The sequence below is a fragment of the Eulemur rufifrons genome, chromosome 2, assembly GCF_041146395.1.
Source record: "Eulemur rufifrons isolate Redbay chromosome 2, OSU_ERuf_1, whole genome shotgun sequence".
Taxonomy (NCBI): Eukaryota; Metazoa; Chordata; class Mammalia; order Primates; family Lemuridae; genus Eulemur; species Eulemur rufifrons.
Genome location: NC_090984.1, coordinates 43,866,593 through 43,888,072, shown reverse-complemented (window position 1 = coordinate 43,888,072; position 21,480 = coordinate 43,866,593). Strand labels below are relative to the sequence as shown.

At 45.8% G+C, this 21,480-nt stretch overlaps 1 protein-coding gene and 1 pseudogene across 1 annotated transcript in view; both read right to left on the bottom strand.

The window, feature by feature from the left end:
• The window catches only part of SHC4 (SHC adaptor protein 4), a 109,443-nt gene extending 99,593 nt beyond the window's left edge, over positions 1 to 9,850 (bottom strand). The window contains exon 1 of the mRNA XM_069460199.1: positions 9,266 to 9,850. Within this exon, the coding sequence (XP_069316300.1) occupies positions 9,266 to 9,850 (585 nt within the window). The remainder of the gene's footprint in view (positions 1 to 9,265) is intronic.
• A 1,284-nt stretch (positions 9,851 to 11,134) lies between these two features.
• On the bottom strand, positions 11,135 to 18,292 carry LOC138397974 (endoplasmic reticulum resident protein 29 pseudogene; annotated as a pseudogene).
• Positions 18,293 to 21,480: the final 3,188 nt, after the last annotated feature.

Sequence of the window (21,480 nt, the reverse complement as noted above, 5' to 3'; positions counted from 1 at the left end):
TTGGCTGGTGACAGTTGAAGTTAATATCCTAGAGGACAGGGGAGTAGGAAGACAATGGTCAAACTCTGTGGCTTTCTCAGTTCTCACCTTCCTTGAACGCTCCATGGGTTTTGATGTGGTTTTGACCAACCTCTCTTTCCCTGAAACTCTCTCCTCCCTCTCCCTAGATGAGTTGTCCTCTCTTGATCACACTTCTCAGGCCACTCAAACTTTCCCTCCCCTTCCGTACGATACCTAAATCCTAAATCCTGCTCTACACTCTACCTTTGGCAGCCTCGTCCTTTCTGTGGGCCTCAATGACAACGGCAACAGAAACAGTTTCTCCTCAGTCCTAAGTATTCTGCTTTCTGCTGGGATTTCCACCTGGGTGTTTCGAGGTCACCTTGAGCACAGCATATGCAAAATGGGACTCAACCCCAACCTTCAGACCCTTCCTGCCCCTCACTGCCTGTCGCAGTCACCCGCACTCCCCACTTCCGAGTAGGCAAGAAGCCAGTGGATTCTTCCTCGCTTTGGTGTCCCACCTTTCCTTTCATTCCCGTGCCGTGGCCTCTGCTTCTAGTCTGGTCTTCCTCCTCTCCGATCCTCTCTGAGCACCGGAGCCCAGTCTCCCTAAAGCACACCTCTGCGTTTGTCATTCCTCTTGTCGGAAACCCAACTTCCCAGGTACTGCGCAACTTTGTTGTATCAGTCTGCCTTATTTTCCCTCTGATCTCCTACACACACCTCATGTACCGTCCAGCCAAGTCAAACCACTCACTGTTCCCCAAATATGTCCCCTCTTGTCCCACCCTCATGCCTTCACTTCACCTGCAATGCTCTCTCCAGCTCTGTCTACAGAGACTCTACCCATTTTTCAAGATTCAGGTAAGATGCCTCTTCCTTCACGAAACCTTCTCCAGTTATCTCAAAGGAAGGTGTCTCCCTTCTTCCCTAAAATCCCATAATGCTTTACTTGTATCATTTTGGTGTCATTTATTATAACCTGTCTTATATTACAGTAACTTGTGTAAACACCTTCGCTTTCCTTTCCTACCGTAACCTCTTCATGCAAGAACTGTGTCTTATTCACACAGTGTAGTTCAAAGAGCACTGGCCTGGGAGTCAGGAGACCTGAATTTTAGTCCTTGCTCTGCTGCTGCCGAGCTCTGTGACCTTGGATAGCTTAACTCATCTCGAAACAGAACTTTGTAGTCTAATGTATCAGATGAGTTCTGAGTCCAAGGTTAAAGGAACCATGCTAAGAGAGAAGGGGGAAGGACGATGGTCTTTCAAGGACCCAGAATTGGCATTAGTTTAGAACAGATTAAGTTTGAATTATGCACTTCACCATTTCCCAATAAACGATTCATATAAATTATTCTCTAATGACATTGAGGGAAAAAAATCTAATTTCTGGGGTTATTCTTATAGCACACGGGTTTTTCAAGTCCCTTGATATCTGGCATGTCTTTCCCTCTAGTTAGAGTAATTCCAAGGCAGGCTCTGGTCTTAAAGTTTACTTGTAGGTTAGTTGTTAAAACACTTTATGCATTTCCCTGTGGAAATGAAGGGACCAGTAATGGTAGGATACCATGATTAGGATACCAAGCTAGCCTTACAGGCCACTCAGCCCAGAGCACACCTGAGTTAAAGTAGAATCTGCTGCTAATGTGGACGTACTTGACTATAAGCAACTCATAGCAACATAGGGCTCTCATCCCACTCTCATCCACATCACTTGAGATGCTGGTGTGGAAGCCATAGGAGTACTATTTGGGTAGAGAGTGAAGTGGTGAACTATAATTTTTAGAGTCTTCGGGTTTAAAAGAGGCAAAAGAAGAAAACAAGAAAATTAGAAGTAGCTTGAGTTAGATTTATAGGAATCACTGATGAGTTGTTTATTCTTCCACTTCATCCCACGACTCAGGGTTTCTCATTATCGACATGCTGGGCCTTGCAGTCCTTTTTTGTGGGAGTCCTGTGCATTATAGGAGGTGTAGCTGCATCCCTGGCCTCTACCCACTGAAAGCCAATAGCTCTCCCCTCCACTCCCAGTTACGGCAACCAGAAATGTCTCCAGGCATTGCCAAATGTCCCCTGACTGGCAAAGTCACCGCTGGTTGGGAACTCTTCCACTAACTAGACTCGGCAGAGGTTCCCAAATTTTCTGTGCATCATAATCACACAGGGAGCTTGTAAAACATGTGGGTTTCTGGGCCCCAGTCTCAGATATTCTGGTCTAGTAAGTCCAGGATGGGGGCTGGGAATCGACATTTTTAATAAGTATTTTTTTAACTGATATAGGTGGTCCTCAGTAAAGTTTGGGAAATACTACAATGAAGAGCCAATGAAGTAAATAAACATCTTTCCAAAATGCAAATGCTTTTCACTCTGCTGCACTGAGGGCACTGGGAGGTGATGAGTGGATGAACTGTTGGCACCTTCAGAGAGGAAAGCAGGCCCTCCCTGGTGAGCCCCAACAGGAAAGACTCAGGAAGAAAGTTCCACCAGGGTGGCACAGCTGGCCCCGAGAAAGTATGCCAAACAGACATGGTGAAATGTCAAAATCAAATTTAGTCTATTACAATTTTTTTTTTCCCAAAGGCACCCCTAGACCTTTGAAAGTCCATTCTCCTCCCTCTACCTGGGAAATACTATGAGGCAGGCTCTGTGCTAAGCTTCTCATTTCACCCTCTCCTTAACCACAAAGAAAGCTTATCAAGCATTATTTCTGTGGGAAATTTCATTGCCCCAAAGAACTGAAGTACAGACTAACTCTTGGCTCCCACCTCTTTGCAAAACAGGGACAGCCTGTCCTAATCCTGGAGTTCTGCGGCGCTCTAAAGCTCTTCGCAACATTGTCAGGCGAGGACAGGCTTTCTGGGTTGAGAAGGCAGCCTCCCCCTGTTGGGCCAAGCCCAGCCCTTGGTACTCTTTGTCCCTTTGCATAAGAGAAAGAAGCCCCGGCATGTTTGCCCAAGAAGAAGCATTCACAGCTTCTCTCCCAGGTATTCTGAAGTGAAAAGTGAAAGATCAAGGGGTTAGAAATGTCTTCACATTCCCATGCCACAGGTGCGGTACAAAGCTAGCCACCTTCAGGGGCACACAAGTGATGTAACTGAGGGAATCAGGGCGGGGCGGGGTGTGGAGCAGCCTGGACTCCTGAGCTGTGTGTGTCATTTAGATCACTCTCTGGGGGATGGAACTGTCCTATCAGGAACAGGGTTGGTTCAGTCCCATCCATGTGATGACATGGTATTGGCTTTAGAGTAATATGAACATGGATGTGAGAGGAAGCCACACTGGGAAAACGACCCCAAAGGTTTGTAGAAGATGAGTGACATGGAGGCCAGTTCGTGCACGTTGTACAAGTCCCGGTCCCATGTGGCCACGCTGCCATCTACAGAGAGCTCCTTAGACAAAAGGGTGAAATTGGCAAAGCCAATGCTCTTTGGGCTCCTTGCCACCCTTCCATGCTCACTTTTTCCTTCTCACTGCTATTTTAAGACAATTTCCTATTAGAAAAAAACTTTTCATTATGGGCTTTTTATAAAGCACACCCAGTGTTTTGCTCAAGTGGAGACATGTGGCATAGCATGGTTAGTTCAGGGAGCGACAGAAGGTGAACAAAGACAGGGGTAGAAAACGAGTGCTGTACACAGAACTGGGGGCTCTTCCTGGGCTCCCCCACTAGGTAGATGTGTGGTTCGGGGCGAGTTATTCCACGTGTCTGAGCCTCAGCGTCCTTAACTGTAAAGGAAGAGTTTGGCCTCACTGCTCTCTAAGGCTCCTTGCAGTCAGTGCTCTCGTATCCAGGGCTATGAAGGAGGACTGAACCGATCAAGGGATGTGTGAAGGTCTGACGAGAATGACAGGAGAATAGGTCAAACCTGCCAGGATTTCCCTAAGTTCTAGCAGAATCTACCCCAGGAAACGGGAAGGAAAATATAACGCCCTCAATGCCAAGTTGTCAGTTTTAGCTGAAATTATTTCCTCCCACCCATATCACCACCCTCTTAACTGCCAATAACTTAGAAAAAAAGAGAAATTCAGAGAGGCAGAAAGCCACCTCCCTTAGCTGTGAGTACCCGAACCACGCCACTGAGGGCTGGCTTTATTGTGTGTAAACTGTGGGACTCTCTCTCCAGGGACATTTGTATCTTGCCTGGAGTTACAAATCTCCCTCTCTCAAGGTTAGAGTTACCAGGCTGCCTATGTGTGAGGCAGGGCCTTTTCTCTCAGCGCTTTTGTCCAGAGAGAATAGAGAAGGATTAGCTCTCATTGGCTCCTGCCATCCTAATGTCGGACACCAAGTCCTGGTCTGGCCGGGCTGCCTAGACCACACGAGCAGTGCCACACTCCCAGAATCCCAGCCACCACCACTCACCTCTTCCAACCCTGGCCTGCCCCTGGACCAGCCCACCTTTCACACCTCCCTGCAAACCTACACTTGAATACTATTCCACAAGCCGACTCCTCTCCACACCACCTCTCTAAAATTTACCATCTCCACCCATGCCAGCATAACACACTTCTTTCTGCCTTATCGGTGAGGCCAGCTCAGTGTTGGGAAGAGGGTGCTAAAGTAGAAGCTAGTGCATCCCTGAAGGACTTTCTCTGCCAACACAAAGAGGCTAAAAGTGATTTCCTCTGGGAAATCTTTCTAACCAAAAGAGATTCTCGTAGTAAGGGATTTCATGCAGGTAGGAAAGAAAACCTGCAATCTCAGGATTTTAGACAGCATTTAGTTCAGACTTCTTATTTTAAATATGAGAAAATAAGGCCCAGAGAGGTCAAGTGACTCCCCTAAGATCACACAGCTTGTTAGTGTAGAGCCATTACTTTAAGCCAGGTCTCCTAACTCCTAGACTTGTGCTCTTCTGTGGAAAAACTACTTAAGGTGGACATAACATTGTGGTACGGTGGGCTACATCTCATCTAGACAGTAGATGATTGACAATACTAGCTTATTGGTTGAGTACTAAGATGCAACATTACATAGGGGAAGATGGATGGTAAGAGTATGCTGTGAGATTTACAAAGGCAGTAAAGAAAATCTCTCAACACGAATTCATATTTGCACACAAAGCTGATGAGCCCAATATCCAGGAAGGCCTATGTCCAAACACATTGCAATAAATGTCTTTGGGGACTGTTATCGGTTGAATCATGTCCCCCAAAAAGATACGTTGAAGTCTTAATCCCCAGAACCTTTGAGTGTGACCTTATCTGGAAATAGGGTCTTTGCAGATGTAATCAAGTTAGATGAGGGTGAGCCCAAATCCAATGACTGATGTTCTTGTAAGAGGGCAATTTGGCCGCAGACACACAGGGAGAACACTACATGAGGGCGAGGCAGCGATTGGAGTGACGCATCTACAAGCCAAGGAACTCCAAGAATTGCTGGCAACCACCAGAAGCTGTAAGAGGCAAGGCAGGATTCCTCCCCCAGAGCCTTTAGAGAGAGCATGGCCCTGCTGACACCTTGTTTCAGACCCCTGGCCTCAAGAACTATGGAAGAATAGATTTCTGTTGTTGTAAGCCACCCAGTTTGTGGTGCTTGTTAGAGCAGCCCCAGGAAGCTAATTCAGTCTGGGGAAACAGCTGGGCAGGGCTGGCTGCAGTGAGGAGACTGAAGTCACGCAAATGAATGCACCCAGGCAAGTTCTGTGGGTTGGGCCCATGGTGACACCGTCCTGCACAGTGTGGCCCTTCACCTACTCTACTCCACCCCACGCTTCCAAGACTGCCTTTCGGGGGGGGCGGGGGAATGGGGAAATTCACACCTTACTGTGCAGTGCACAGTGTCTGGGGGATGGGCACGCTTGTAGCTTTGACTTGGGGCAGTGCAAAGGCAACTTATGTGACCAAAGCACTTGTACCCCATAAGATTCTGAAAGTTTTTTAAAAAATAGGTGCTCAGAATTCATGAAGTGTTCTCAATTGTGTAATTGATTGTCCATCATAAGATCAAAAGAAGAGTCATTTTAATAAAGGATATTTAATCCAAAGTCAACTCTTACTTAGAGTAGATGGAAAATACAGTCTCTGCTGCGAAGAGAAAAGATACAAGAAAAAATAAAGAGTAGCTATAGTGGTGCCATTTTTTATCCCCACCCAATCTATGGCCTTTTTCACTTATCCCACTTTGTTGCTCTCTGTAGCACTTATTACCATTTTTTAAATTTTATATGTACTTATTTATTCATTTATTCAATTAGGACCTATCTTTACTCACTAGAATGTTCCACAAGGGCTCAGATCTGGTCTGTTTTATTTATTGGTGTCTAGAACTGATCAGTTTTGTTCACTGATGCCCAGTGCCTAGAACAGTTTCTGCTGCATAATTGGTTCACAATACTTATTTGTTGAATAAATTAGCAAATAAGTTTGGGCAGAGAGAGGAGTAGTCACATGACATGGATAAGGAGGTAGAATATTGGGCCACCTTTTTCCTAAAAAATTTGCCCCTAAGTCCACTAGCCCTGTCAGCTAGCCACGAAGACCATCTCTCTCACCTCTCTGCTCTGAATCCATTGTCACCAAGCAAGCTTTGATTTGGATTGATCTATGTGCTTTCTCCTACAGGTGGGAATACAGAGATCACAATTTTGGTTCACTTGGTATGATATTTTTCACTATAAATTAACAGGCTGGCATTTCATTTTTCAAAATTGGTTCACATCTCAAAAGAATTCTGAGGAACAGAAGGTCAACCAGGATGGAAACCTGTGTGAAGGAGAGCTAAGAATGGCACACAGGAGACTTGAGTTCTAGATCTCACTCTGCTTTTGACTCACCTGTGTGCCCTTAAAAAATCACTTCTCCAGGGTTTAGGTCCCCCATAGAGGCACTGACCTTGATAACTTCTGAGTCCCTTCCATCTTTCAAAGCTAGAATTCTAAAAAATTAATAAAGGAAGCTCTTTCATGTATTTTGACTTCACAAGAGAGGCAATTGCCAACAGCTATTGCACAGCATAGCTATTGGCAGTCCTGTCTGGTTCATTCGGGTCATGGGATCAGCACTTTTCCTGGGGTCAGTTTTCATCATCATGAAAACACAGATGGTGTCCTCATCAAAAATCTAACATGCCAGCGGAGGCACTCCCTGGGGAAAGTGGAGACCACACAGCAACTCTTCAACATTTAAAATGGTGCAGTTGTGTGGGTGTGGGGAGGGGGCAGGAGGTACAAGAGGAAGGAAGGGCGAGGTCAAGGGTAGAGGCTGTGCAGGTAAGGGGAAGGCAAGTGCAGAGAGCACAGGATTGGAGAGTCACTTGTTTCCCCACGAGGGCCTGGCATACACTTGTGCTTGCCACGTGAGAATGTGCCCATGAACTTTGAGTAGATACATGAAAGTATTTCCATTCTGAGCCACTTCACTACGGGGAAGAGCAAGAGCTGAGTGTCCCATACATTTATCTTCTTTAGAGGTTTTAGTTATCCACTTGCCAAGGCTGCCCCAAGCCTGCTTTCTCTGTAATCCTTCCAGCATTTATTATTAGGCCTTCCTTGAGGTCCTAATTCTGTGTTTGTGATACAGTTATTAGGCTGGCTCTCAAGTTTGTATCTTCAGGTCAGACTTCTCACCTGAGCACTAATATTATACGACTGCACACCTACATGTTAGCATCCTGTGGATATCATTGCTTTAACATGTCAAAAGCAAGTTTAAAGTGGGTCCCCTTCCTAACTCACTGTTTCCACCATTGGTATCACTAATGTCATTCTGAGACTTTAATTTGGATGTTATATTTCACTCTCCATCAGTAATCATCCACAACCCCCATAAAAAATAATAAACTCATCAATCTACCCACTGCTCAATAAATGTTCACTATTCTATTATTCGTATTGTGATCTGAAATTATCTGATCAATCACCCAAGGCTGTTGAGGTTTCTCTCACAGTCTCTTGAATTCATCTCCTTTCTGTCCTGCCCCTTAATCTGTGTTCTCATCCCCTCATGCCTAAACTCCCAGAGTATCTTTCTCCCTGGCCTCCCAGTCTCTAATCTTTCCCAGCTTCAATCCATGGCAAATAAATCAACAGATTGATCTTTTCAAAACTCCTTTCATCTCATCATGGTTTGCCTACAAACCTAGGAGGGGTCACATTTACCAATCAAAGTGTTTCCAATCTCCTCGTTTATTTAGTGTTTGAGAGCTTTGGTCAGCTGCTCCCTCGTCCCCAAGCTACCATGACATATATGTGTCTTTAGTCCACTCATGCTTGTTTGAGCATTAACTGTGCCCCACCCCCTGTCACTGTCACCCACTGCCCTCCAGCAGTCCCCTTCCCCTTCAGTTCCACCCAGCCTGTGCGGTGCTCCTCTGAAGCCACCACAGTGACTTTGCCTCTGTTCTTGCCCTGCCAGGACTCTCCTCCTTTCCACCAATCCAGACCTGATATTTCTTCCAAGACGCACCTTCTCCTGCAGGTTCCCCACACGAATGAATCCCACACCACAAAAACCTTCCTCTTTTTCTGAATTCCCTCAGCATTCTCACACTAGATATCTATTGCTAAGTGTTGTTCTCTTATTATTTCATATGCATTTGTTGGTCTCCCTGATTGAAATGTGAGCTCCAAAAGGGCAGGGGCCAAATCTTCATTTACCCAGATTTTGACTGGGCAAGGACAGATGCAAGGCCAGTAAGAACCTTGATTTTGCACGTAGCCCATTGACAAGGCCTACATGCTGCAGCACAGGCAATAAAAGCAATAAATGTGCACCAAACAGCTAAGACTAGCTTTTATCACAAGGTTAGAGACTCAGCCATGTTTCGAGAAGTGTTTTTTAAATGCTGAATTAAATTTTTTAAAAATAATTTAAGCCCCTTAAACCCGATTTCTGTGCTAGATTTCCTCTAGCACAGAAATCTCTACTGTATTCATTCAAAATGCGACGGCCAGTATAACCTACCAGGTCTCAGTTACTAATCAGCTTTGAAATCCTTGACTCTTCTTGGCCAGAATGCTAGGTCTAATGGGGACAAACTGTCATCAGCTGTCTCTATCAGAAGTTGCCACTACACCTGGCAACAACCTACAAGTTAGCATCATTTCATGCCCTTGAACCAAATGTTGTCTGACTTCAGTACAAGTCAGATATATGTAGGGAAATTTGTAAACCCAGCTCCATTCCCCCTTGGTCCAGTTGCACAACGTCTTGTCCAAACCTACAACTCAGGTAACGTGCAGCCCCTTGCAGAAAGCAAAGAAGATGCCCCTTTCCCCAGGAGTTCTTAGAAGGAGTGCAGAGAGGGAAATGGACTTACCCTAACACAGTAGTTCATGCCTATCCCCAACAGGTGCTGCAGAAAGTGCCTGTCCTGCCTGCTCCTGAGGGTTGGCTCCCCAGGGCCGGGAAGTGGGCAGGTATCGGGGGTTAAGGCGCTTGCCCTGTGCCCCACCAGCTCCGGCTGCGGTGGAAGTGCAGACCCAGCCCTACTTAGGCTGGTTTCCGGGGAAGTGGGGTTGCTGGGAGCCGGGTCCTGGCTTTCCTGGAGCTTCAGCCGGGGCACCTCTTTGGTACCCAGGCAAAAGTTTTTCAGACTCAGCAAAGTGGCTGGGTTGGCCAGCTTCATGCTCGCCATGCGGGGGATCAAGGTGCATAGCGGGGTGGGGCTCTCCTGGGACGGCAGGGTGGCATCTTCAGCCGGCAGGTGAGGTGCCAGGGCGGGGTAGGGAGGCTGCTGTGAGCCCTTGTTCCCGACCGAGCCTTCGGGGCTGCTTTCGTCCAAGGATGTGATGGACTCGTTCCGAAAGCGGCTGTACTTGGCCCTGTGCAGCATCCCGGGGTGTCCGAAGAGTCCTACATACAGCACGAGTCCTGCCAGGCTGTCCTGGCCGCGTTCTCGCATAGCCTTGGCAGTGCTGAAACAGGATACTGTGGCATAAATCGCCTCCTCGCCCAGTAGATAAACGGTTCGGACATCAAAAGCCTCAGCGCCCCGTGCAACTCTAGGCAGCCACCTCTCCAACTCTGCCTTCGCCCTCGCCCGCCTCGGCTCGGCCCCTCAAGAGTGACAGCCCAGGGGGAAAGCGCCTCCCCAGCTCTGATTTCAGCCCCTCCCTGGCCCAGGCAGCGGCCCCCGCTGTCCTCGCCCTGGACTCCTTGCTGGGAGAGCCCGGACCCAGGCTCCCGGCGGCGGGGGTCGCTCGCATCCAACTCTCAGGCACAGAACCGGGCCGAGCACCCGGCCGAGCGGTCCTGCCGCATCCTTGCGGGAGCCCAGTAGAAATATTTAGCGCCCCCCACCCCCTAGCCTCCCCTTCTGCACACAGGAACTTTCAAACCTGCTCCCTTCGGCTCCCACAGGGCGGGGCAATGACTGGCCTATTAACCCTTTATTTGTTCCACTGACTGTTCATTTAAAAAAAAAAAAAAAAAAAAAAGAAATGTATGTATGAGCCAAAGGTCCTTCTGCCTGGGTTCGCTGATTCTGATGGCTGCCCTCTCTTGGAGGATCTTGTCTTGCATCCCGTTCCGGGCCGCAAGCCGGGAGAACTAGTGACGGGCGCCGCTCCGCATTGTTCACTGACTTGCGATCTGTCCGTGTTCCTTGGATCCCTCCCCGCCTGCCTACCCTCGTTCAGAGCTTCCCTCCCTCCCCGACTCCTCTCCGAGCTTTTTTCAGAGGCTCATTCGCAGCAGAAGGCTGAGATGTGCAGGATGATGAACAGAGTGTTGAAATTTTTATGAATGAACTTTGCCGAACGAATTTCTCTCTGTGTGCAAGCTAATAAATCTGTGAATGAAGCTGAGAATAGCTGTAATTGACTGACGGTCTCAGGGGTGCTTGGTTTCTATCCAATCAGGCGGCGGCTTGATGACTCATGCACCATAAATATACTAAACTAGTAGCCGGGAGAAATAAAGCTAGGGGGAGAGAAGGGAGAGATTTTATTTTGTGCTGTGTGATGAATGGGTTAAAAGGAAAGGCAATCTTTACTATACAGATAGATCATCAGTAGGTTGGGGAGCAGCAGGTTAAAAGATTTGTTTTCTTTCTTGTTGAGATGGCCAGGAGAGCTGAGCAAAAGAGCTAAAAATTAGATCCATTGTTCCGGGGATATTAGGACATATGGTCCACAACTCCTGTGGGAAGCTGTGATGCATTTTTCTTAGAAACATAGTTCTTTTTTTATTGATTGTTGATTCCATCTTCCGTCTGGTGCAACTTCCTGTACCTATCAAATGCATCCTGAAGACATGATGACAACTGCAAAGGCTTAGCACACAGGAAGCCAGAGCCGGAGCTGGGAAAAAGAAATGCACGTTCTTTAGGAATGGAGAAGAAAACTGCTGAAACACTGGGGGTGAGGGGTAGAGGCTGGGGTGGAAATCACATGTAGGAAGAGATAAGAAACTCTCAGGGGAAGGTTGCATTTCTCCGTGGGCCACAGCTCTGCCATCTGAAATTCTGCATTAATTCAAAAATTAAAACACACTGGCAACCAAGGGCATCAGGGATGCCACCTTCATTCTCTTATTGACCCCAAGGCTGCATTAGCCTCATGTGTATTCATGGCTTTGGTAGCCTGAGCTCCCTTGGGATCCAAACACAGGTTCTGAATGAAATGGTTGCGAGTGACCAGCGGAAAAGGCATCATCGCTGGTTTCTGCTCCCCACGGAAATAACACACCTTTTCACATCCTGCCTGTCAAGCCTGTTCGGGTGTGTTTTTCCCTGGGAAGCCCTTTCTGCAGCTCATAAATCTTCCCTTCAACCTTTCCTGGCCTCCTTTTCCGTCCTCAACATCTGAGGGAAGTGGCTAAGTCAGCTGGACCCCATATCCCTGAGGCTGAGAACACAGGCTCTGGGCAGGATTTCAAAGTAACCAGTTTGACACCTCTTACTCCTCCTCATTCCTCTTTTTCTTTCTTCCCCTTCCCTGGGTCCCTTCCTTGCTTAAGCTATGATGGTCCCATGCTATGCTGCCTTGAGAAAGTTACTGTACCTCTCTGTGTTTGAATTCCTCATGTGTTGGGAGCAGCTATCTAATGGAGGCGTGAGGAGGGTTTAGGAGATTATCCTACTCCCTGTAAAGTCTTGGCCCACTGCTCCACACAGTGCTGCCTCACTAAGTGCATGCGGGCAGAATAAAGAAAGGCTATGAGAACCGGGACCGCCTTGCCCTGAAGCTTGTATTCTTACCCCTACAGCATAGAGTCTATGCCATTCTAGGAAATTAAAAAGAAAAATTAGCACAAAGAGGGAGATGCCAAGAAAGCCAACATTGTCCAAAGAACCTGTTTCCTAACAATCGTGGGGGCTGGAGGAGGTGGGGAAGGACAGGGCCTGCCTGGCTGATGTGACCCCTTACCCAGGTCTTCACAACAGCAGGACTGGGTGCCCAGGGGACCCAGCTCACCCAGGTAGGCACCATGCTGGCCAGACTCCAGGGGCTCAGACCAGCCTACATTCCTCAGGAGGAGCAAGTCCTGAGAGGGTTGGGGGTGGGACCAAGTGGGACCAGGTGAAGTAAGGAAGCAGTCATGGCTACAAGGGGCTGCTTCTCTGTCCCATCCCCAGGAATGTGGAGACTCTAGCTCTCCTAGGCAGCTTCGCCAGGACCCTTTATGAGGGTGGAAGACAGCAGATCTGCACCTGGGAAGTGAGGGACAGCCTCATAGGCCCAGCCTGCCCATCTGGGCGGCTCTCTCAGTCCCAACAGCTCAAGACAAGGCTCATCAATTGAGTGGATTTCTATTCCAGGTAGATGGATGGACAAGGCAGATGGTTTGCCTTTTCCCAGGATGTTAGAACATCATCTTTAATTTGTAATAATGAAAATAATATTCATAAGAGCTACTATTTCTGGAACACTTGAAAGTTTACCTACATACTCACTGGATTATTATAACCACCTTTGGAGACTGGGTCTATGTCCATCCCCACCTTACAGATATGGAAACAAGGCTGAGAGCAAGTTCAGTGACTTGGCCAAAGTCCCCTGGCTGTTGGACAATGATGCCTGGATGCCTCTGGCAGCTCAGCCTGACTGCAAAGCCTGTGCTGGTAGCCACTGTACTCTGCTGCCTCCCAGGGGACCAGGCAGCTCAAGTCTAGATTGCAGGCCTACGTTGAGGGCTACGGGCGTCTCATTGCTCCCCAGAGATCTGAGAAATGACTGAGCAGGAAGAAGAGCTGGGGATTTCTTGGAGGTTCTAGAATTGGATCAGAGCAAGGCCTGGCAGAACATCCTCCCACCTGCTGTTTTTCCTGTATCTTCCCCTCCACAACTCCCAGGAGAAAGTGTATTTGGCTCAAAGATAATTTCTCAGGAGTGAAGATAATATTAGAATAGATGTTTCAGGAAACCTTGGTATCTGGGCCACTACCCACAAGCTGTGAGCACTTAGCAGGGTAATGGAGAAAGAACATTAGCTTGGGAGTTACAGAACCAGCTCTGGGATTTTGAGTAAGTTACTTAATCTCTTTGAGACTCATCTTTCTTATCTGTAAAATGGGTGTGATAATAATAAATAATATTTGCTGAGCACTCACTCTAGACCAGATTCTGAACTAAGTGCTTCACATTTAAGCCTCCCAGCAACCCTATGCAGGATGTGCTATTTATCATCTACTGATTTTGCTAAGTCACATAGCCAGGGAGTGGCAGGTCTGGTGTAGAACCAAGTGCTGACTCACTGCAACCCCAGGCCCTTATCCACTGTAATACAATCCAGTGTATGCAAGAACCCAACTCCTACTCCATGCTCACTAAATGTTAGTTCTTGCTCCCTCCTCCTCCCTGGAGATCATACCTGTAAAATTCACCCTAAATACCTGATGAGTAAAAACATGCATAATAGATAAAGCCATTATTGTCCTTAAACCTTGAGAGAACTATTAACCCCTCTGATCATTGCCCTTGGAAAGCAGAGTTCTGCTTAGACCCCGGCAGTGTGCCTCCTTTACTTTGAGACATCCTCCCTCCAAGAGCACCTGCTGTGAATCAATGTGTCAGCTTCTTAAGGCACAGCCTGCTCTTGGGTAGATCAGGAAGTTTCTTCCTTTATTTTTGTTTTTTTTTTTTTTAAACCCAGACACTGCAACTTTAATTGGATCAGAATTCCTTGTCACGACCTGGGTAGTATACTCCTCTGTATAGCACCAATTCCTTCTGAGGGGCACTTTGCTAGCCATCTGTGTAAGTGCTCTAGCTCTCCCTAGACTGGCCATAGGGATGTCCCAAGCATGATCACATCAGCATTGATGTCCAGACATACTTGGGGCTCAGCATTCTGGTGCAGCACCACTTTTTCCACCCCTCCCCTTACATTCCAAAAGAGTCTCACAGCCCTCAGTTAAGTCTCCCCTCCCCACCCCCACCAAACCCTGGAAACCTTAGCCCCTTTCTTCTGGAAGGCAATCAGTATGTTTAAGCTCTTCTGGAGCTCCTCCTTCTTCCTGTCACTCATTCTTCTCTATCAGTTTGGCAATGCAGGTCATCTCTGATGCTGAGAGGTCCTCCCCTTGGTCTAAGATCTTCCCCATGATTGGACCACTTGTTCTCAGTCTCCTTGCCTGGTGGGCCTCCACGCCAGAGGCCCTGATGAACTAACTCCCCAGCCAGGGCGCCATATGCAGGCAGGCAACCAGGCATACCTAGGTAGATCCCTTACCCCTTTAGCCAGCACTGGATGGCACCACCCTCAACTCCCCCACCATATGGGCCTAGGTTCTCAAAATCCCCATTCCGGAAGAGGTAGAAGATTGGAGAGCTCTCTTTGTCCAGCTTGTATTTCTCACTCAGCTCCATGTTCAACTTGTCACCATAATCTGAGATCCCCACCTCTGCCACCAAGAGATCATCCCTCAAGGCCGAGTTTCAGCAAGATGCTTAAACCCATCCTGCTTCTCACTGTAGGGGTACTGTGTGTTGAATGTCACCAAAACGAACTTGCTTTTGGGAATGACCTTGTACAAAGTGACTATATGCAGGGGAAGGGTGCCCTTGGTGTGCAGGGCACTGCCACCATGTGGAGCACAGAGGAGCGGGAGGCCCAGAAGGAAAAGCAGGGACGGCGGCAGCCATAATGCCAGATTTCGGGAGCGGGAGGTAGGAAACCTGTTGAGGAGGCAGTTTCAAGGAAGAGCTGGATTATGCTAGAATTAGCTAGGTCCCGCTAGGATTTCTTGGAGGAATGGGAGAGAAAAAGACCTGGGAAAAAAATGCCTGCCTAGCTTTGGGAGATAACCCAATGTGGAATTTGGGTGGAGAAAGAGTGTGTTAGAGGCTGTGGGGCAGTGTAGACAGAATAAAGCAGAAATAACTCTGGGGGATTGTGGGCCAATTGCTACTTTGGTACAAAGTGGAGCGGGTGGCATCAGAGTGCTATAGCACAAGGACTCTTACTCCATCCCCCACTGTCCTTTCTATCACAAAGCAGCATAGGGAAGCCTTTTCACTGAGTAATACTCCTGAGGAGTTTAACAGCCCATCAGTGAGGAATAAAAACATTGCTGAAGCTCTATTTTGGCAGGGGGAAACACCACAAGACAATATTTATATAACATAAAGTTTTTGGCAGAGACCAAAATATCATTTTAAGAATCAGCAAGTGAGATGGTGAAGAAGGGTTGAGTCTCAAGAGAGTCAGAACCTAGCCTCTCAAAAATGGAGGCAAGACCATCCTCCCCGGAGTTGTCATTAACTCTGAAAGCAACACCATCGTCCTTTGCCTCCTGAACCAAATGTTTTCTGTTTTCCTGCAGTCTTCAGCCCTGGTACATACACAGCTTTCTGATGGTTGCTGTTGACCCTCACTGGCTCTCCTAGAACCAGGACCAGTTCGAAAAGCATAGGAAAACAGACATTTTCCTATTGTTGACAATGAGATAATGTACCTGCAAGTGCTATGTAAAGAGTTAGACAACATGCAGATGGAAAGTAGATGAATTACTTAGGGTCAGGTTCAGTTGCGAATAATCCCAAAATAAAAAGCACATGGCTGAAATAAAATTTTTATTCCTCTGGAGGTGGGAAATGTCAGGGCTACTGTCAGCTCTTGGTCATCCCTAAACTATATTCTTTCTCCTCATAGCCCAAAATGGCTGATGGAGCTCCAGCTATTTCATCTGCACTCTAGGAAGCAAAATGCATGAAAGGACAGGAGCCTAGGGGATAGAGCCATGAGCAAACAAAGTGTTATTTCTAGAACTTGAAACCCAGTAGAATTTGTCTGGTTGGATTTGTAAATTATTTGAGACCAATGATACTTTTTTGCTTTCAATTTTCTCCCTTTTTGAACTACAATACCAATAACTGTTATTGCATGCCTGTCCTACAATTATATTTTGAGAGCAGGTAATTTGTTTCTTTAGTTTCACAGGTCCACAGATGGAGACTGCTTTGCTCAGGGCGAAACATTTTCAGAAATTCACCCATATCTGATTTAGATGGTGAGATTTGGAACTTTTGAGCTGATGAGATTTACATAATATTTTAGACTTGGAGGTGATGCTATAATAAATTGAGACTTTGAGGAAACTTGGGATGAGGTGAACATATTTTGCATGTGGGACAGATGTGAATCTTTGGTGGCCAAAGGATGGACTGACCTATGGAAGATTAAGCTAATAAATTTGTGTTGTTTAAGCTGCTAAATTTGTGGTAACTTTTTATGGCAGCATAAAAAAACTAATACAAACACTTTGTACTACAAGTTAGAGGAAGAGAAGCATCTTGCATCCTGAGATTTTTAAAAAGGGCAGCAAAACAGTAACTTACATAAATAATAAATAAATAGGAGAAACTATTTGCTCCGTCTGATTCTAGTCACCAAAATTAACAAGATCTTGAGTCTTTCTTGAAACTGACAGACTCCCCAACCAAACAGCTTTTGCAGAGCTGAAGTAAGGATATGTGATGGCCCCTAAAGATGCGATAATCGGGGCAGAAAGTGGCTGTTTTCCCACCAAGAACAGACTAACTGCACTCTTGGTAACCTTGCTAATCTTGTGCTTTTTCCTTTAAATACTGGCTATATTTTTTATTTTGAAAGCCAATCTTTCTAAAGCTTGGGCTTTCTTGCAGAGCCTCCTTACGCTGTAAACAGTTTTTGTTTTTGAAATGCTTTTGATTATGAGTCTTCCTTTCACTCCATCTGGGTCATTTTGGCAAGTTACTCCACCTCTCTGAGCCCCAGTTTCTCTTCCTCTGCACAATGTCTCTCTTACAGGTCACGTTACTATAAGAAATAAATGAGTGTGTGACAGATAGTAGGCCATATTATGAGTTAGTCCTTTTTAGAACAGAGGCCTAAAGAAGGAGCAGAACTAACCAGTAGCAAGGCTGAATGAATACTGAGCCCATATATTCTGATGCAGAACATCTTTGATTTTCCCCTAAATTATGTTTTTAAAAAGAGTCCTTATCTTTTAGAGATACATACAGAAGTATTTAGGGAGGAAATGATGTGATCATTAAAATTTACTTATAATCTAGCAGGTGAGAAAAAGTCGGAGGGAGTGGGCCACAAATGAAACAAGATTGGCTGTATGCTGGTGACTGTTGAAGCTGGATGATGGACACATGGGAATTAATCGCACTTTGCTCTCTGTTTTTGTAGATCCAGGAATAATATTGATCCTACAGGTATGGCACGGAGGCCAAGTAAAAGTACTGCAGAAAGCAGGACTGGAGAGGGACACAAGACAGGGTAGGCAATTGTCCCACATTCAGCTCCGCCCCTGGCAGGCTTGTTCACAGAAGGGAAACTATGGCAGTGGGGGCGGGTCATGACGTTTGGGTCAAGATGTCTGTACTTACTCTAGGAAGTGTTTCCAGTCTAATCTTCCCTAATCTTCCATTCCTGCAACATACAGTTAAGAACTTTGCTTTGTCTTTCTGAGCCTCCATTTCTACAACAGTAAAATGAATATGGATAACAAACATTCTTTGCCAAGGTGTTGGGCAGTGGCTTTGTTCATGGCTGTAAAATTGAAGAGGATGTCTTCCGGTGAACCATGCCATTGTTCCCTAGCCAAGGAAGTGGTAGGGAGGTTTTCCAATGATACGTTTTTCTTCAACAATCATACACATCTATAGCTTTTATTCATAACAAACACACTGCTAAGCCTCAAATTTTTTTCTAGTCCAAACTCTTAGTTCCAAATATAAATTTCTAAAATCTTCAAACTCAATAGGTCAAAAATACAGCTTTCTTCCTTGACATGCTGCTGTTGGTTAACAGCATCGCCATCTTTCCAACCATCCATCCAACTGTCATCCCAGACTCCTCCCTCCATTCATGCTCCACAGCTGATCACTTACTTATCAAACCTGTCCATCCTACCTTTGAACTGCCTTTTGATCTTATCCCCAACTTTCTATTTGCATACTATAGGTCAAGCCCAGGTCATCTCTCTGAGAATCTCCCTCTACCCAGCCAATATATTCTTGTCAGAATTACCTTTCTTTCTGATTGAAAAATATGATCAAATCAATTCCTAGATTAAAACCTTTAATAACTCCTGTGATTTCCAGGACAAAATTCCAATCCTTCATCATGGCTTGCCTCAACTAGCTTTCCAACGTCTTCTCTAGTCATTATTCCTTGTAAATCCTATTTCCAGTAAATCATTCTACTGGCCACTGCTCAAAGACAAAGGAATTGTGTAAAAAAAATGAAGGTTGTTCTGGTACAACTGTCCTGAGAAGTTTATCTAATCCTTCTCACACTCATGCACCTTCACCCTCATCTTCCTCAAATATAATCCCAAATATTGTACTTTTCAACTTCTCAAAATCTGCTTTCAGATTCTTCATTCACACCAAGTCAAATGATTGATAACATTTTAAAGTGGTATTGGTGTTGACTGTCTTTAAATAGGTTTTATTCCACTCATCAAAGAGGGAATGAACCTGCAGTGTAGTAAAGCTGTTTCAAATGGGAAACAGAGGAACACAGGTTTATACAGAATGCCAGGAAAACTCATCATGAAATAGGTTTGCCAAATCAGAGTAAAACTAGTTAATATTCTACAGGGCAATAAAACCATAACCTTTGGGGTTATCTTTTCTACTGGACAGAAATTATTTGTCTCTATTCCAGACAAGGTCTAAAAGTTAACATGTAACTTCAGAGTCTGAGCCCTTAATTATAGTAAAAAACAAAGTCAAAACACAGCTACATTCCCCTGGATAATGAAATAATTCTTGGCTGAGCCTGTTAATGCTTCCGTATAACATTGAAAGGACATGCTGTCCACCTTTTTGCCTAATTCTCAAGTTTTTAGTGATTTTTAAAAACATATCACTAAAGGAGACCAAACTGAAAGAATTTCAGACATCAATCAATGTATATGGGTAGATATATTAGAATTCTAATATATTCTTCTCTCCTTAAAAATCATCCATAAGGCTAGCTTTACTGAGAAAGCAAATAATGAAATTAGGGAGGAACTTTTCTGAAAGGCTAATATCATCTGATGAGCTCAGTGATTTTTTGGATCAAAAATAGAATTTGGGGAGGCTGAGGCAGTAGGATCGCTTAAGCCCAGGAGTTTGAGGTTGCTGTGAGCTAGGCTGACGCCACGGCACTCACTCTAGCCCGGGCAACAGAGTGAGACTCTGTCTCAAAAAAAAAAAAAAAAAAAATAGAATTTGATCCATTGGGTGTACTCCAGTGACCCGAGTCCAGCGAAGACTTTGAAAAGCAAATCAGGACTATTCTCCGTCAACTATTTCTTGGTAGAATGGCAAACGCAACCTGGTTAGGTAGAGGCCATTTGGATTAGGGAAGAGCCACTGGTTCTGGGGCAGGCAGAGCTGAATTTGATTCCTACTTCAATCATTTCTCAGCTGATGGTCTCTGAACCTTGGCTTCCTCACCTGCAGCAGGTTATCTTAAGTATCAAAAGTGACAGACAAATGGTTCCCAAACCAGTGCTTATCTGTGAAGAAGTTTTCACCAGTTTATATAGAAATAATAACAATTTTAAAAGTATGTGGGGCAGAGGGGAGGAGGACCTTATAGTGAAGTTGCATTTACATGCTGGATTTTTTGAGACTGTCCTTCCTACTGTGTGTGTGTGTGTGTGTGTGTGTGTGTTAAAATGTCTTTTCTGTTATGAAGTAGTGATAAACATAAACAGTATATAGTTTCCTAAACGGCTTTATGTGGCAAAATAAAAGTTAGCAACTCTGTCTCTCTCCAAATGATTTTTGATACGCTCTGAGAACCACTGTAGGAGTGTGTGGATTTACTTTGCCAACTAAAACTGTATGTACACAGTGAGCTATTATTACTATAGTCTCCCAAAGTGCCATTGCTCGTATGGTGACGCAAATATCATCCAGCTGGTCCTAAAGGTTCCGGAAGAACCCACACTAAACAACACTTCCTCCGGGAGTCTCGCTGGGAGAGGCCTCTCACGCAGAGAGAACTCAGGGTGGCAGGGCCGCCTCTGGGGTAAGCCCCAGACTTGTCTGTAAGGAGAGAAATTCCATTTTACCACTTTTACGTCCAGTGGGGAAAGTGAATGGCATGGAAAGACCCTAAGACCCTCCCTTTTCAGAGGCTAAGGAACTCCCCGGCCTGTGAGTGAATGATGAGAGTGGGGAATGCAGTTTGCTGCAGGCAAGCAGGGACAAGAGAAAAAAGGAGGGTCTGGTGCTCAGATGTGGGCTGGTGGAGCTGGAAATGGCCGGGAGGGGCGATGCAGTAAGGTTTGCTTGGGGCTGGGAGAGCTCAGTATGATAAACAGAGCCGGAATAATCCCAGGAAGCCCTGTCAACTTCTTGAGCTGACCACACATTTAATCTTTGTTTTCACTTTATATAGAAGTACTTTATTTAAAGAAATAAAAATAAGCCGGAGATGAAAATTAAATTCATCCATACCCTAATTTAAACACAATCCTCGTTAACATGTTAGCAACAAAAAACATACCAGCGTGCTCTTTTCCCTGTGCGTAAACTTTTTTCCAAACAAAAATAACATACTATTGTGCACAGTTTTGTACCTGCTTTTTTCACTTAACAAACAAAAAACATACATTTTGCCATGTCACTAAAAATACGATGTTATTTTAATGGCTATGTAGTACAATTGTGCAAATGTGCCATAATTGAACACATTGGGGGAAGGGGCATTTAAGTTTCAACACACACACACAGTAGGGCAGTGATAGCCCTGGTAGCTATTAATAAATCCTTCCATACAAAACGCTAATTGCAGGCTCTAGATAATGGGCATATACGTCCATTGTACCATTCTTCCAACTTGTCTGCATGTTTGAAATTTTTTTAATAATAAAATTTGGGTGGAAAAATGTGTTCGGCATATCCCCGCATAGATCCCTAATTGTCTTGGTGGAGCGAGTTCCTAGAAGCAGCGTGGCGGGGGCCGAGACCGCGGGTGCCCGAGGTCCGCGGCGCGGAGCCGCTGAGTTTCCCGGATGAAGCCCGGGCGGGGCGGGGCTCCTCGCAGGCAGGTGCCGCCCCCTCGGTGCGGCTGGGGCTGCTGCGCGCCGGC